At 44.2% G+C, this 14,000-nt stretch overlaps 1 protein-coding gene across 3 annotated transcripts; it reads right to left on the reverse strand.

The window, feature by feature from the left end:
- Positions 1 to 9,188: 9,188 nt before the first annotated feature.
- LOC119321825 lies at positions 9,189 to 13,479 on the reverse strand. Of its 3 annotated transcripts, none has more exons than XM_037595353.1 (7): positions 11,739 to 13,479; positions 11,435 to 11,651; positions 10,967 to 11,353; positions 10,764 to 10,892; positions 10,406 to 10,684; positions 10,230 to 10,298; positions 9,189 to 9,640 (listed from the first exon to the last, which is right to left on the reverse strand). In XM_037595353.1, exons 1-7 carry the CDS (start codon positions 13,181 to 13,183, stop codon positions 9,554 to 9,556), a joined length of 2,613 nt encoding a protein of 870 aa, XP_037451250.1. In that variant the 5' UTR covers positions 13,184 to 13,479; the 3' UTR covers positions 9,189 to 9,553. The 3 variants fall into 3 exon arrangements, with proteins under 3 accessions (XP_037451250.1, XP_037451249.1, XP_037451248.1); XM_037595352.1 differs by having other exon boundaries at positions 10,379 to 10,684; XM_037595351.1 differs by having other exon boundaries at positions 9,555 to 9,640; positions 10,230 to 10,684.
- Positions 13,480 to 14,000: the final 521 nt, after the last annotated feature.

The raw sequence follows: 14,000 nt of genomic DNA on the forward strand, positions 1-14,000 counted from the left end.
CGAGCACACGGTGGAGATGATGTTGTAGGGAGATCAAAAGTGCACAAAGCTCTTCTTGACAAATATAGATCTAGTTAGGGGGCAAATAGGTCACTTAACTAAATCCTACATCTACCTAGCTACCTAATTTGGGAGGAGACAACTTCAACTAGTGGAGGGGGAAGGAAAAAGAGAAAGGAGATGCATTAATGGAGGTGGTGTAGTTATGTAGGAGTAATGAAGAGAGAGAAAGGTGGATAGAAGAGAGAGAGTAATGGGGGAGAAGTATTGAGGAGAAGAAGAGTGAGAGTGGGAGCATGTGGTGGAGGTAGGGGAAGGGAAGAGAGGAGGGGAAGGTTGGGCGAAGGGAAAAGAGGAGGGGGAGGGGAGGGACGGGTGGGGAAAGGTGTTGGGTTGGTGCGGGTTAGCAGTAGCGCGGGACATAAAACGTGCTGCTGATAAGGATTTAGCAGCAGCGCGCTTTGGGATACGGCGCTATTGCTAACTGGGACAAAAAAAGTGTGGCAATTTGAAATTTACCAGCAGCGATCCCAGAAAAAGCGCGCTACTACTACATACTTAGCAGTAGCGCTGTTCTTGCGACTGCGCTACTGCTACTTAGAGTTAGGTGAACACCGCCGGTCGATATTTGTAGCAGCGCGTTTTAGGCCGAGAGCGCTACTGCTAAATCCTTATCAGTAGCGAGTTTACAGGACACGCGCTACTACTAGTTAGCAGCAACGCTCCTTTTTGAACCGCGCTGCTGCTAAGATTCTGTGTATAGGCTTTTCCCTAGTAGTGCCCATAGGCACCGGAAACGGTCCCTAAGGGTGAGCGCGTCAATTGAGGAGGCGAAGAGAGTGTGCTTCTTCCTTAGCCTCATCAGCTTGTTCTCCGAAGCCTCTTTCCCCTCCGCAGCCTTGGATGCATCCTTGCTCTTGCTTGCCTTGGGCGCCATGGCAGCTGAGAAAATTTTCAAGGGATCTGAGGGCGACTGAAGCGCGTCGGCAGCGAGCGGGATCAAGGACTCTGGTTCGGATTTGGGGAAGAAAGGGGAATGGCGGTTCCGAGGTTGGGAGGAGCAGAGAGGGTAAATGAGCAGCGCCCGCGGGTTTTTCCATTTTATGGGGAAGGCGCAGGCTGCCTCTTTACCATTTACTGCAGGTGACGCATGCGCGCCGCGCCCATCCCACGCACGACCCCCACGTCACGCGCTTAACGCGTGTCGTGTGGAAGCGCAACTGCTAGAAAGGTCGTGGCGGTTCGCCTCTGCCACGCCCGCCCGCACACTGCTTGGGCCTAGCCCAACTACGCCTTGCGCTTATGTGTGTCCCAAGCCCAGGCGCTCCTGTCGGTGTCCAAAAGTATGGGTACTTCTGTACTCCTTACTCGTGCACAGACGGTCGCAGCCACTCCCACGGCAGGGCTTGGCGAGGTAGAGTAGGATGGCAGGAAGCAAGACAAGACACGGAGGCCACCAAGATAGATGCTCAAAGCAACAAGTGGCAAGAGGCGAGCGGGGCCACGCCCAGCAACAAGCCTTGGCGAGGCGACCTACGAGGCCCACGGCATGTTCCTTGCCGGGGTAGCTTGCGAAGAGATCAGCAAGGCCATCACCCTTGGGGTTGAGAGCTCTGACACCTGTTGGGGAACGTAGCAGAAATTCAAAATTTTCCTACGAGTCACCAAGATCTATCTATGGAGAGACCACCAACGAGAGAGAGGGGAGTGCATCTACATACCCTTGTAGAGCACTAAGCGGAAGCGTTCAAGAGAACGGGGTTGAAGGAGTCGTACTCGTCGTGAACCAAATCACCGGAGATCCTAGTGCCGAACGGACGGCACCTCCGCGTTCAACACACGTACAGCCCGGTGAAGTCTCCCATGCCTTGATCCAGCAAGGATAGAGGGAGAGGTTGGGGAAGACTACGTCCAGCAGCAGCACAACGGCGTGGTGGTGGTGGAGGAGCGTGGCAATCCTGCAGGGCTTCGCCAAGCACCACGGGAGAGGAGGAGGACTTGGGAGAGGGAAGGACTGCGCCAGAACTTGGGGTGCGGATGCCCTTCCACCCCCACATATATATAGGGGCAAGGGAGAGGGGGGCAGGCCCCCTGAGATCCAATCTGAGGAGGGGGCGGCAGCCAGAGGGGTTGCCTTGCCCACCAAGGCAAGGGGGCGCCCCCTTTTAGGGTTTCCCCTAAACCCTGGGCGCCTCGGGCCTTGGTGGGGGGGGGCACCAGCCCACCTGGGGCTGGTCCCCTCCCACACTTGGCCCATGCAGCCCTATGGGGCCGGTGGCCCCACTTGGTGGACCCCGGGACCCTCCCGGTGGTCCGGGTATATTACCGATAACACCCCAAACTTTTTCGGTGAAAAAAACAGGACTTCCCATATATAAATCTTTACCTCCGGACCATTCTGGAACTCCTCGTGACATCCGGGATCTCATCCGGGACTCCGAACAATATTTGGTAACCACATACAAACTTCCTTTATAATCCTAGCGTCATCGAACCTTAAGTGTGTAGACCCTATGGGTTCGGGAACCATGCAGACATGACCGAGACGTTCTCCGGTCAATAACCAACAGCGGGATTTAGATACCCTTGTTGGCTCCCACATGTTCCACGATGATCTCATCGGATGAACCACGATGTCAAGGACTCAATCGATCCCGTATACAATTCCCTTTGTCTAGCGGTATTGTACTTGCCCGAGATTCGATCGTCGGTATGCCGATACCTTGTTCAATCTCGTTACTGGCAAGTCTCTTTACTCGTTTCCTAACACATCATCCCGTGATCAACCCCTTGGTCACATTGTGCACATTATGATGATGTCCTACCGAGTGGGCCCAGAGATACCTCTCCGTTAACCGAAGTGACAAATCCCAGTCTCGATTCATGCCAACCCAACAGACACTTTCGGAGATACCCATAGTACACCTTTATAGCCACCAAGTTACGTTGTGACATTTGGTACACCCAAAGCAATCCTACGGTTTGCTTTGGTAGGTCACATCACCATGTGATTAACACTGATAGGTCACATCGCCATGTGACCAACATCTAAGAGTTTACTAGTGTCACTAAACTAGTTCACATCACCATGTGATTAAGACTCAATGAGTTCTGGGGTTTGATCATGTTTTGCTTGTGAGAGAGGTTTTAGTCAACAGGTCTGCAACATTCAGATCCGTATGTACTTCGCAAATCTCTAGGTCATATTGTAAATGTTGCTTCCACGCTTCTACTTGGAGCTATTCCAAATGGTTGCTCCACTGTACGTATCCGGTTTGCTACTCAGAGTCATTCAGATAGGTGTTAAAGCTTGCATCGACGTAACCCTTTACGCCGAACTCTTTATCACCTCCATAATTGAGAAACATGTCCTTATTCCTCTAAGGATGATTTTGACCGCTATCTGGTGATCCACTCCTTGATCACCTTTGTACCCTCTTGCCAGGTATGTAGCAAGGCACACTTCCGGTGCGGTACACAGCATAGCATACTATAGAGCCTACGTCTAAAGCATAGGGGACGACCTTCGTCCTTTCTCTCTCTTCTGCCGTGGTCGAGCTTTAACTCTTAACTTCATACCTTACAACTCAGGCAAGAACTCCTTCTTTGACTGATCCATCTTGAACACCTTCAAGATCATGTCAAGGTATGTGCTCATTTGAAAGTACCATTTAGCGTTTTTGATCTATCCTCATAGATCTTGATGCTCAATGTTCAAGTAGCTTAATCCAGGTTTTCTATTGAAATCACTTTTCAAATAACCCTATTTGCTTTCCAGAAATTCTACATCCTTTCTGATCAACAATATGTCAACAACATATACTCATCAGAAATTCTATAGTGCTCCCACTCACTTCTTTGGAAATACAAGTTTCTCATAAACTTTGTATAAACCCAAAATCTTTGATCATCTCTGTTGGAAATATGCCCTAGAGGCAATAATAAATTAGTTATTATTATTATTATATTTCCTTGTTCGTGATAATCGTTTATTATCCATGCTATAATTGTATTGATAGGAAACTCAGATACATGTGTGGGTACATAGACAACACCATGTCCCTAGTAAGCCTCTAATTGACTAGCTCGTTGATCAATAGATGGTTAGGTTTCCTGATCATGGACATTGGATGTCGTTGATAACGGGATCACATCATTAGGAGAATGATGTGATGGACAAGACCCAATCCTAAGCCTAGCACAAAGATCGTGTAGTTCGTATGCTAAAACTTTTCTAATGTCAAGTATCATTTCCTTAGACCATGAGATTGTGCAACTCCCGGATACCGTAGGAATGCTTTGGGTGTACCAAACGTCACAACGTAACTGGTTGGCAATAAAGGTGCACTACAGGTATCTCTGAAAGTGTCTATTGGGTTGGCACGAATCGAGACTGGGATTTGTCACTCCGTGTGACGGAGAGGTATCTCTGGGCCCACTTGGTAGAACATCATCATAATGTGCACAATGTGACCAAGGGGTTGATCATGGGATGATGTGTTACGGAACGAGTAAAGAGACTTGCCGGTAATGAGATTGAACAAGGTATCAGCATACCAACGATCGAATCTCGGGCAAGTACTATACCGCTAGACAAAGGGAATTGTATATGGGATTGCTTGAATCCTTGACATCGTGGTTCATCCGATGAGATCATCGTGGAACATGTGGGAGCCAACATGGGTATCCAGATCCCGCTATTGGTTATTGGCCAGAGAGCTGTCTCGGTCATGTCTGCATGATTCCCGAACCCGTAGGGTCTCCACACTTAAGGTTCGGTGACGCTAGAGTTGTTACGGGAATTGGTGTGCAGTTGCCGAATGTTGTTCGGAGTCCCGGATGAGATCCCGGACGTCACGAGGAGTTCCGGAATGGTCCGGAGGTAAATATTTATATATGGGAAGTCCTATTTTGGCCACCGGAAAATGTTCGGGATTTTTCGGTATTGTACCAGGAAGGTTCTAGAAGGTTCCGGAGTGGGGCCCACCAGCATGGGGGGACTCACATGAACGTGGGTAGTGGGGGCAAGGGCCCACACCGTTGGTCAAGGCGCACCAAGATCCCCCCTTAGAAGGAATAAGATTATATCCCGAAGAGATAAGATCAAGATCCCTAAAAAGGGGGGATAACAATCGGTGGGGAAGGAAATGATGGGATTTCTTTCCTCCCACCTTTGCCAACGCCCCAATGGACTTGGAGGGCAAGAAACCAGCCCCCTCCACCCCTATATATAGTGGGGAGGTGCATGGGAGCTTCACCCTTGCCCCTGGCACAGCCCTCTCCCTCCCCAACACCTCCTCCTCCGTAGTAGTGCTTGGCGAAGCCCTACCGGAGAACTGCAAGCTCCACCACCACGCCGTCGTGCTGCCGGAGCTCTCCCTCAACTTCTCCTCTCCCCTTGCTGGATCAAGAAGGAGGAGACGTCCCCGGGCTGTACGTGTGTTGAACACGGAGGTGCCGTCCGTTCGGCACTAGGATCTCTGGTGATTTGGATCACGATGAGTACGACTCCTTCAACCCCGTTCTCTTGAACGCTTCCGCTTAGCAATCTACAAGGGTATGTAGATGCACTCCCCTCTCTCTCGCTGCTAGTTTCTCCATAGATAGATCTTGGTGACTCGTAGGAAAATTTTGAATTTCTGCTACGTTCCCCAACAGTGGCATCATGAGCTAGGTCTATTGCATAGATTCTTTGCACGAGTAGAACACAAAGTAGTTGTGGGCGTTGATTTTGTTCAATATGCTTACCGTTACTAGTACAATATTGTTTCGACGGTATTGTGGGATGAAGCGGCCCGGACCGACCTTACACGTACACTTACGTGAGACAGGTTCCACCGACTGACATGCACTTGTTGCATAAGGTGGCTAGCGGGTGCCAGTCTCTCCCACTTTAGTCGGATCGGATTCGATGAAAAGGGTCCTTATGAAGGGTAAATAGCAATTGACATATCATGTTGTGGTTTTTGCGTAGGTAAGAAACGTTCTTGCTAGAAACCCATAGCAGCCACGTAAAACATGCAAACAACAATTAGAGGACGTCTAACTTGTTTTTGCAGGGTATGCGATGTGATGTGATATGGCCAAAAGAATGTGATGAATTATATGTGATGTATGAGATTGATCATGTTCTTGTAATAGGAATCACGACTTGCATGTCGATGAGTATGACAACTGGCAGGAGCCATAGGAGTTGTCTTAATTTATTGTATGACCTGCGTGTCATTGAACAACGCCATGTAATTACTTTACTTTATTGCTAAACCGTTAGCCATAGTAGTAGAAGTAATAGTTGGCGAGACAACTTCATGAATGCACGATGATGGAGATCATGATGATGGAGATCATGGTGTCATGCCGGTGACGATGATGATCATGGAGCCCCGAAGATGGAGATCAAAAGGAGCAAAATGATATTGGCCATATCATGTCACTTTTTGATTGCATGTAATGTTTATCATGTTTATGTATCTTATTTTCTTAGAACGACGGTAGTAAATAAGATGATCCCTCGTTAAAATTTCAAGAAAGTGTTCCCCCTAACTGTGCACCGTTGCGAAAGTTCGTCGTTTCGAAGCACCACGTGATGATCGGGTGTGATAGATTCTAACGTTCACATACAATGGGTGTAAGCCATATTTACACATGCGAAACACTTAGCTTGACTTGACGAGCCTAGCATGTACAGACATGGCCTCAGAACACAAGAGACCAAAAGGTCAAGCATGAGTAGTATGGTAGATACGATCAACATGAAGATGTTCACCGATGATGACTAGTCCGTATCACGTGATGATCGGACATGGCCTAGTTGACTCGGATCATGTAATCACTTAGATGACTAGAGGGATGTCTATCTGAGTGGGAGTTCATTAGATGAACTTAATTATCCTGAACATAGTCAAAAGCCGTTTGCAAATTATGTCATAGCTCGCACTTTAGTTCTACTGTTTTAGATATGTTCCTAGAGAAAATATAGTTGAAAGTTGACAGTAGCAATTATGCGGACAGTAGAAGGCTTATGTCCTTAATGCACCGCTCGGTGTGCTGGACCTCGAACGTGGTCTGTGGATGTTGCGAACATCTGACATACATGTTTTGATGACTACATGATAGTTCGGTAATGTTAAATGGTTTAGAATTGAGGCACCGAAGACATTTTTGAAATGTCACAGAACATATGAGATGTTCCAAGAGCTGAAATTGGGATTTCAGGCTCGTGCCCACGTCAAGAGGTATGAGACCTCCGACGAGTTTTCTAGCCTACAAACTAAGGGAGAAGATCTCAATCGTTGAGCTTGTACTCAGATTGTCTGGGGACGACAATCACTTGAATCGAGTGGGAGTTGATCTTCCACATGAGATAGTGATGTTTCTCCAAATACATTGCCCCAAGCTACTAGAGCTTCGTGATGAACTATAACTTAACAGGGATAGATATGTTGATCCTTGAGATGTTCGCGATGTTTGACACTGCGAAAGTAGAAATCAAGAAGGAGCATCAATTGTTGATGGTTGGTGAAACCACTAGTTTCAAGAAGGGCAAGGGCAAGAAGGGATACTTCATGAAACGGCAAATCAGCTGCTGCTCTAGTGAAGAAACCCAAGGTTGAACCCAAACCCGAGACTAAGTGCTTCTGTAATAAGGGGAACAGCCACTGGAGCAGAATTACCCTAGATACTTGGTAGATGAGAAGGCTGGCAAGGTCGATAGAAGTATATTGGATATACATTATGTTAATGTGTACTTTACTAGTACTCCTGGTAGCACCAGGGTATTAGATACCGGTTCGGTTGCTAAGTGTAAGTAACTCGAAATAAAAGCTACGGAATAAATGGAGACTACCTAAAGGTGACCTGACGATATGTGTTGGAAGTGTTTCCAAGGTTGATGTGATCAAGCATCGCACGCTCCCTCTACCATCGAGATTGGTGTTAAACCTAAATAATTGTTATTTGGTGTTTGCGTTGAGCATAGACATGATTGGATTATGTCTATCGCAATACGGTTATTCATTTAAGGAGAATAATGGTTACCCTGTTTATTTTAATAATACCTTCAATGGTCTTGCACCTAAAATGAATGGTTTATTGAATCTCGATCGTAGTGATGCACATGTTCATGCCAAAAGATATAAGATAGTACCACCTACTTGTGGCACTACCATGTAAATCATATTGGTATAAAACGCATGAAGAAGCTCCACGTTGATGGATCTTTGGACTCACTCATTTTTGAAAGTTTGGGACATGCGAACCATGTCTATTGGTATATATGCATGGAGAAACTCCATGCAGATGGATCGTTTGGACTCACTTGGTTTTGAATCACTTGAGACATGCAAATCATACCACATGGGCAAGATGACTGAAAAACCTCGTTTTCAGTAAGATGGAACAAGAAAGCAACTTGTTGGAAGTTATACATTTTGATGTGTGCAATCCAATGAGTGCTGAGGCACGCAGTGGATATCGTCATGTTCTTACTTCACAGATGATTTGAGTAGATACTGTATATTTACTTGATGAAACACAAGTCTGAATTATTGAATGGTTCAAGTAATTTCAGAGTGAAGTTGAAGATCATCGTGACAAGAGGATAAAATGTCTATGATATGATCATAGAGATGAGTATTTCAGTTACGAGCTTTGGCACACAATTAAGACATTGTGCAAATTGTTTCACAACTAACACTACCAGAAACAGAAATTTTCCTGTGGGCTGGAAACCGTCAGGAAAAGGGCGCAAACCGACAGGAATAATATTTCCTGTCAGCCAACTGTCAGGGAAATCCGACAGGGATAGCTTGACAGGGAAATTACTCTATGTCCGTCGGCCGGCCGACAGAAGCATTTTCCCTGACGGCCATTCGCGGCAGGAAAATGTTTTTTTGTCAGCTTTAGGCTTGACAGGTTTATGGGTCATTGCTGTTGGTCACAACCGACAGGAATTTTCGTTCTATTTTGCTGTGAGTTCAGGACCGACAGGAAAATGCTTGCATTTTGTTGTGAGTTCATGCCCGACAGGAAAATACTTGCATTTCGCTGTGAGTTGGTCCCCGACAGGAATTAGCGTGCATTTCACTGTCAGCTCATGCCCGACGGGAATTAGTGCAACGCAGCCAGAGCACATTTACACTATATCTAATCATCAATAAAAATCATAATCATTAGATACATCCATCAATTTTGCACATCCAAAGCATCAGAAACAATCTACATAACAGTTCTCAGCTTACAAGGATAACCATCAGTTTTGCATATCCAAAGCATTACAAGCAAAGTACATCATAGTTCATCTAAAGTCTTGCAACTACCAAAATGCTACCTTGTTGCAAACACCACCTTTAGTTCTAGAGTCTTGCAACTAGCAAAATGTTGCTTTGTTGCCAACACCAACATTAATTCTAAAGTCTGGCTCCAAGTCAACAAAAGGCACTACCAAGGTTACAACCACCATCTATGATTCTAGGTCTCAGTTTCACGAATGTTATAACTAGTGTCACCACCACCAGCACTAACGTTGTTGTCACTAGTATTCCCACTGGAGTTGTCAGCACCACCATTTGCACCCCAGATCATCATCACCAGTGTTGTCATCGGTGGCTTGGGGTCTCATATGAGATGAATTAGGTGTCCCCTACATCATAGCATTAATTTAGACACTAGGAGAGCTTATGGAGTATTTTCTTTTAAAAGAAAAATAGCAAAATAAGTAGTAGTTAACTGTACAATAAACTGGATATGTTCCTCAGTTGGTAAAGGAATTGTTGAGACTGAAAATATACAATATTCTAAGTATATATCTAGATATGAGGATGTACAGTCCTGTAGCACAGGAATGACACAAAGGTTAAAATTATTTCTTTAAAATCTTCTCATGGACTGGATTGGCATTGTACCTTAGGGTTGCGTGTCGGTTTAATATAATATAAAAAAAATTAATCCTGAGCAGGCCTAGTACAAGAATAATTTTTGCTGATGGTTAAGAAAATTGGGTTTGCACAGCATTAACTTGTCACAGAACCTCAAGAAAATTGGGTTTGCATAGCATTAACTTGGCACAGCATTAAATCGATCCAACCACGCTGAGTGTAGGTTTGGGTGCACCATGGTCCAGAAAATCATGTGTGTATAGATATTCCAATGATTAAGATACGAAGCTTTAAGATATCAATGTTGCAATTGGGAAATCCAGTATGCCGAGAAGGCTATGTGCAAAAACTTACATGTGGTTGGGAACTCGCTCCTTGGTGTAGCTCCGTTGGTAGTTCTTTTCCCATCTCCTTAAAAAGGGCCTATGAAAAAAATATGCATCATTAGAATAGCTAGTTTTTTCAATCACCAATCTGAAATATGTGGACAAATTTGAAAGTACCACTAGGATCCGTTCATGCATATCCACTTTATGTTGCAGGTTCTCATTATGTCGCTGCAGGTTCTCATTATGTCGCTTCAGCTCTTCATTTTCTTGAACAGTTCGTCGATGTGCTGCTAAAGTTGACGGCCTCAATTTCTTTTCTCTAGATGTTGAGATAACATCAGCCTTCTTAATCGCCCCATCTGCTATTGCTAGTCGCCCATGGGGAATGCCACCTGATGATTCATATAATATTTGCCCATCCAACTCTCGCTGCTCCCAATCATCAGGATGTGCGGCTCTAGCCAAATCAGAGTAATCATCCTAGAAAACTAGCAATATTAACTTGTATAGATGCATGTAGAACAAGTACTTAGTGAAAAGAAGATAAGCAAGAACGTACAAAGCGTTTTTTTGCCTTCCCGCTGAGGGTCGTGCTGGTGCTACCACTGCCATCCCAATTCTTGAGTCCAGATTTCATTACAGCATATGTATTCAGTGTGGTAGCCTTCTCAGGTCCATATTTCTCAGCCTTCAAAATCGTAAATATTAAATTAATCCTAACCTGTTACAGTTTATGAAAGATAACATACATGCTTGACGCACCAAAATTTGTCGAGCCTCCACAAATGAAAGTGAACCTCCCCGATTTTGAGCAACATCTTCACTCTTGAATCGGGATTCCTGCCCTCTCTTCCTTAAGGACTTGAACGTCTTTGAGCACCAATAAGCACAAAGATGAGGCCATGCATGTTCCTTAAACCATGGTATTCTGCATTCCAAGTGTTGGGCATATTCAAGTTCTTTTGAACATGCCGATGTGTCATCAAGCCGCTCTCCTTGTTTCTCAAAGTAGAACTTCACAGCATCCACACAAAGTTGATACATCGTGTCTCTCACTTTTTTCATTGCGTAGTTGTCCAACACACGATCAGCATCATCCTCCACCTTGTCTAGATCTTCATCATCTTTCACGTGGATCTCAAACAAGTTCTACAAGTTTATAGATTTTCATGTCAAATATGTATGTGCAATACAAATTTTCAAATTAACTCCCAAGTACTTGGAACTTACCCAAAAAACTTCCTTCACACGATCTGCAGCAGTCTGCCCCTTATCATCTAGAGTATCATTATCATAATAATCAAACCACTCCAAAGCTGGGCGGGTTTTAATGACAATATCACCTTCCTTCTTCTCAATTATCCCTGGGTGTTCTCGTTTAAGAATGATTCCAAGTTGCATATTATACTTGTAGTGCTTGGAATTCGGGTCAGCATATTTAAATTTCCTAAACAACAAGATAAGCACCATTAACTAAGACGATGATAATATGAGTCAAGCATAAAACTAACCATGTGTTAATAAACAACCATACCTGTCACCTTCTGGCTTGTCCCACTTTCCATTGTCCTTCAATTTTAAGTGCATCGAAGGACGGTTGCAAATTTCAGCTAGATCTTTTCTTGCCTTCACATTATCTTTAGTTTTATCGGGAATGTCAAAGCATGTGTTAAATATAGCTTCAGCTACATTTCTTTCATTGTGCATCACATCAATGTTGTGTCGGAGCTTCAACTTTTTGAAGTATGGAAGTTGCCAAAAGCAACTTATGTGAGTCCAATTGTGCAATTTATTGTAATTGAAGGTGTCATTCACATGTGTGTACATGTGAGTTTCCACTTCCTCTCCTGTTAAACACCTTGGTGGCCCTTCTAACACTATTGTATCCTTTCTAAATGAATTGGCTTGGAATCTGAATTCATGATCTGGAGGTAGAAAGCGCCTATGACAATCAAACCAGCAAGGCTTCCGCCCGTATTGAAGAGTAAATGCTTTGGAATCACTCATGCATTCAGGGCATGCTAGCTTGCCATGGGTGCTCCACCCAGCAAACATACCAAATGCAGGAAAGTCGTGGACTGACCATAGAAATGCCGCTTTCATTGGGAAGTTTACCTTGTGATAAGCATCCCATGTTTCAACCCCGTCCCACAATTGCATCAGTTCATCAGCTAAAGGTTGCATTAGGGCACTCAATTTTTTTCCAGGATGTTCAGGACCAGGGATAACAAGGCTAAGGAATATATACTCTGGTTTCAAGAGAATACCGGGTGGAAGGTTTAATGGAGCTATGAAAATAGGCCAGCAAGTATATGGAGCAGCATTCAACTTGTATGGTGTAAAACCATCACCAGCTATGACAAGACGGACATTTCTACGATCTTCTGCAAATTCTGGGAACTCCTTGTCATACCCTTGCCAAGCTTCACCATCAATAGGGTGGACCATCTTATCAGAATTGGAACGACTATGCGACTGCATATGTTTTGCTATTTCCTCATGTGCATACAATCTCTGTAATCTATCTTTCAGAGGGAGATATCTCAACACTTTACGTGGGACTTTATTCTGGCCTTCCTCGTAGCGAGATGTACCGCAGATTTCACACTTCTCTTTATGCTCATTATCTTTATAGTACAACATGCAATTATTTTTACAGACATCAATCTTGACATAAGGCATACCAAGGCCTTCTAAGAGTTTCTTAGATTGGTAGAAGTCCTTGGACAAGTTAGCACCCGGAAGCATAAGTTCATGGATGATTTGTAACACATCATCATATTCTGCAATTGACATATTATACTGAGATTTTAGTGCTAGCAAACGGGCTACTGCAGAAAGACGAGAGTGTGTTGTGTTCTCATGGACAATTTCATCAGCACTGCTAACCATCCTATAGAAAGCCTTGGCAGAGGAGGTTGGTTCTTCATCAATTGGTGGAGGACAGTTGCCACCTAGGTCAACTAACATATTGTCCATTCGGTCAATTTCATCGTGCCTCACACAATTTGTGGTAGAGGAAGATCCATCTTGGCTAGGAACATACTTCTCACCATGTTCTATCCATGTTTCATAGTTTTCCCTAAACCCATATTTATACAAGTGTTTCTCTACCTCATCCCTGCCGCGCTTATTATAATTACGACACTTGGCACATGGACACTTGATTTTACCACATTCGGCTACACCAGGACAAGAGAATGCATGGTCTAGAAATCGGTTGGTTTGTTCAAGCCATAAGTTAGAAGGTATTTGACCATACTGCCAACCACTATACATCCATGCATGATCTGCCATCTAACAAATTCTGTGTTGAAAGTGGAATATATCAGCTATTTGATTATTTAATCTCAACACATCATACTTAAGATGAGTTATTCAGCAGTAGCAATACATGTGTAGCAATTGGAATCAAATAGATGCACACATAAGATAAACATTTAAAGCTGAAAGTTAAATGCTTACCAAAGGCTTGCTGAAATAGTGAAAAAGTGTGGAGTCACCAAGCTGGCTAACAAACTCCCAAACTCCACTAGTAGATCCAAGATCTAAGCCTATTATAGACAACATAGCAATTTAAGAGAATTAGAATAAGGATGGTAGGAAATGAAAAAGAATTATGCTCAAACAACAATGGTAACAACAAAATGTTGAAACCTTTGGTAAGCATTATATTACAAAGAAACAAGATATGCAGTACTATACAATATCCATAACCAGAAAACAAGACATGCATAGGCTATATTTTAGAAATCAGTCAATTACTCAAGCATGCAGTAACTAAATACAATGGCAA

The sequence above is a fragment of the Triticum dicoccoides genome, chromosome 6B, assembly GCF_002162155.2.
Source record: "Triticum dicoccoides isolate Atlit2015 ecotype Zavitan chromosome 6B, WEW_v2.0, whole genome shotgun sequence".
NCBI lineage: Eukaryota > Viridiplantae > Streptophyta > Magnoliopsida > Poales > Poaceae > Triticum > Triticum dicoccoides.

What these genes read in the sequence shown, in the direction of transcription:
- LOC119321825 (XM_037595351.1), bottom strand. Translation starts at nt 13,183, where the DNA reads ATGGACAATATGTTAGTTGACCTAGGTGGCAACTGTCCTCCACCAATT. An exon ending in GACAAGCCAGAAGGTGACAG is followed by an intron (nt 11,652 to 11,738) that starts GTATGGTTGTTT and finishes CTTGTTGTTTAG; the next exon opens with GAAATTTAAATATGCTGACC. An exon ending in GAGCGAGTTCCCAACCACAT is followed by an intron (nt 9,641 to 10,229) that starts GTAAGTTTTTGC and finishes GCTATGATGTAG; the next exon opens with GGGACACCTAATTCATCTCA.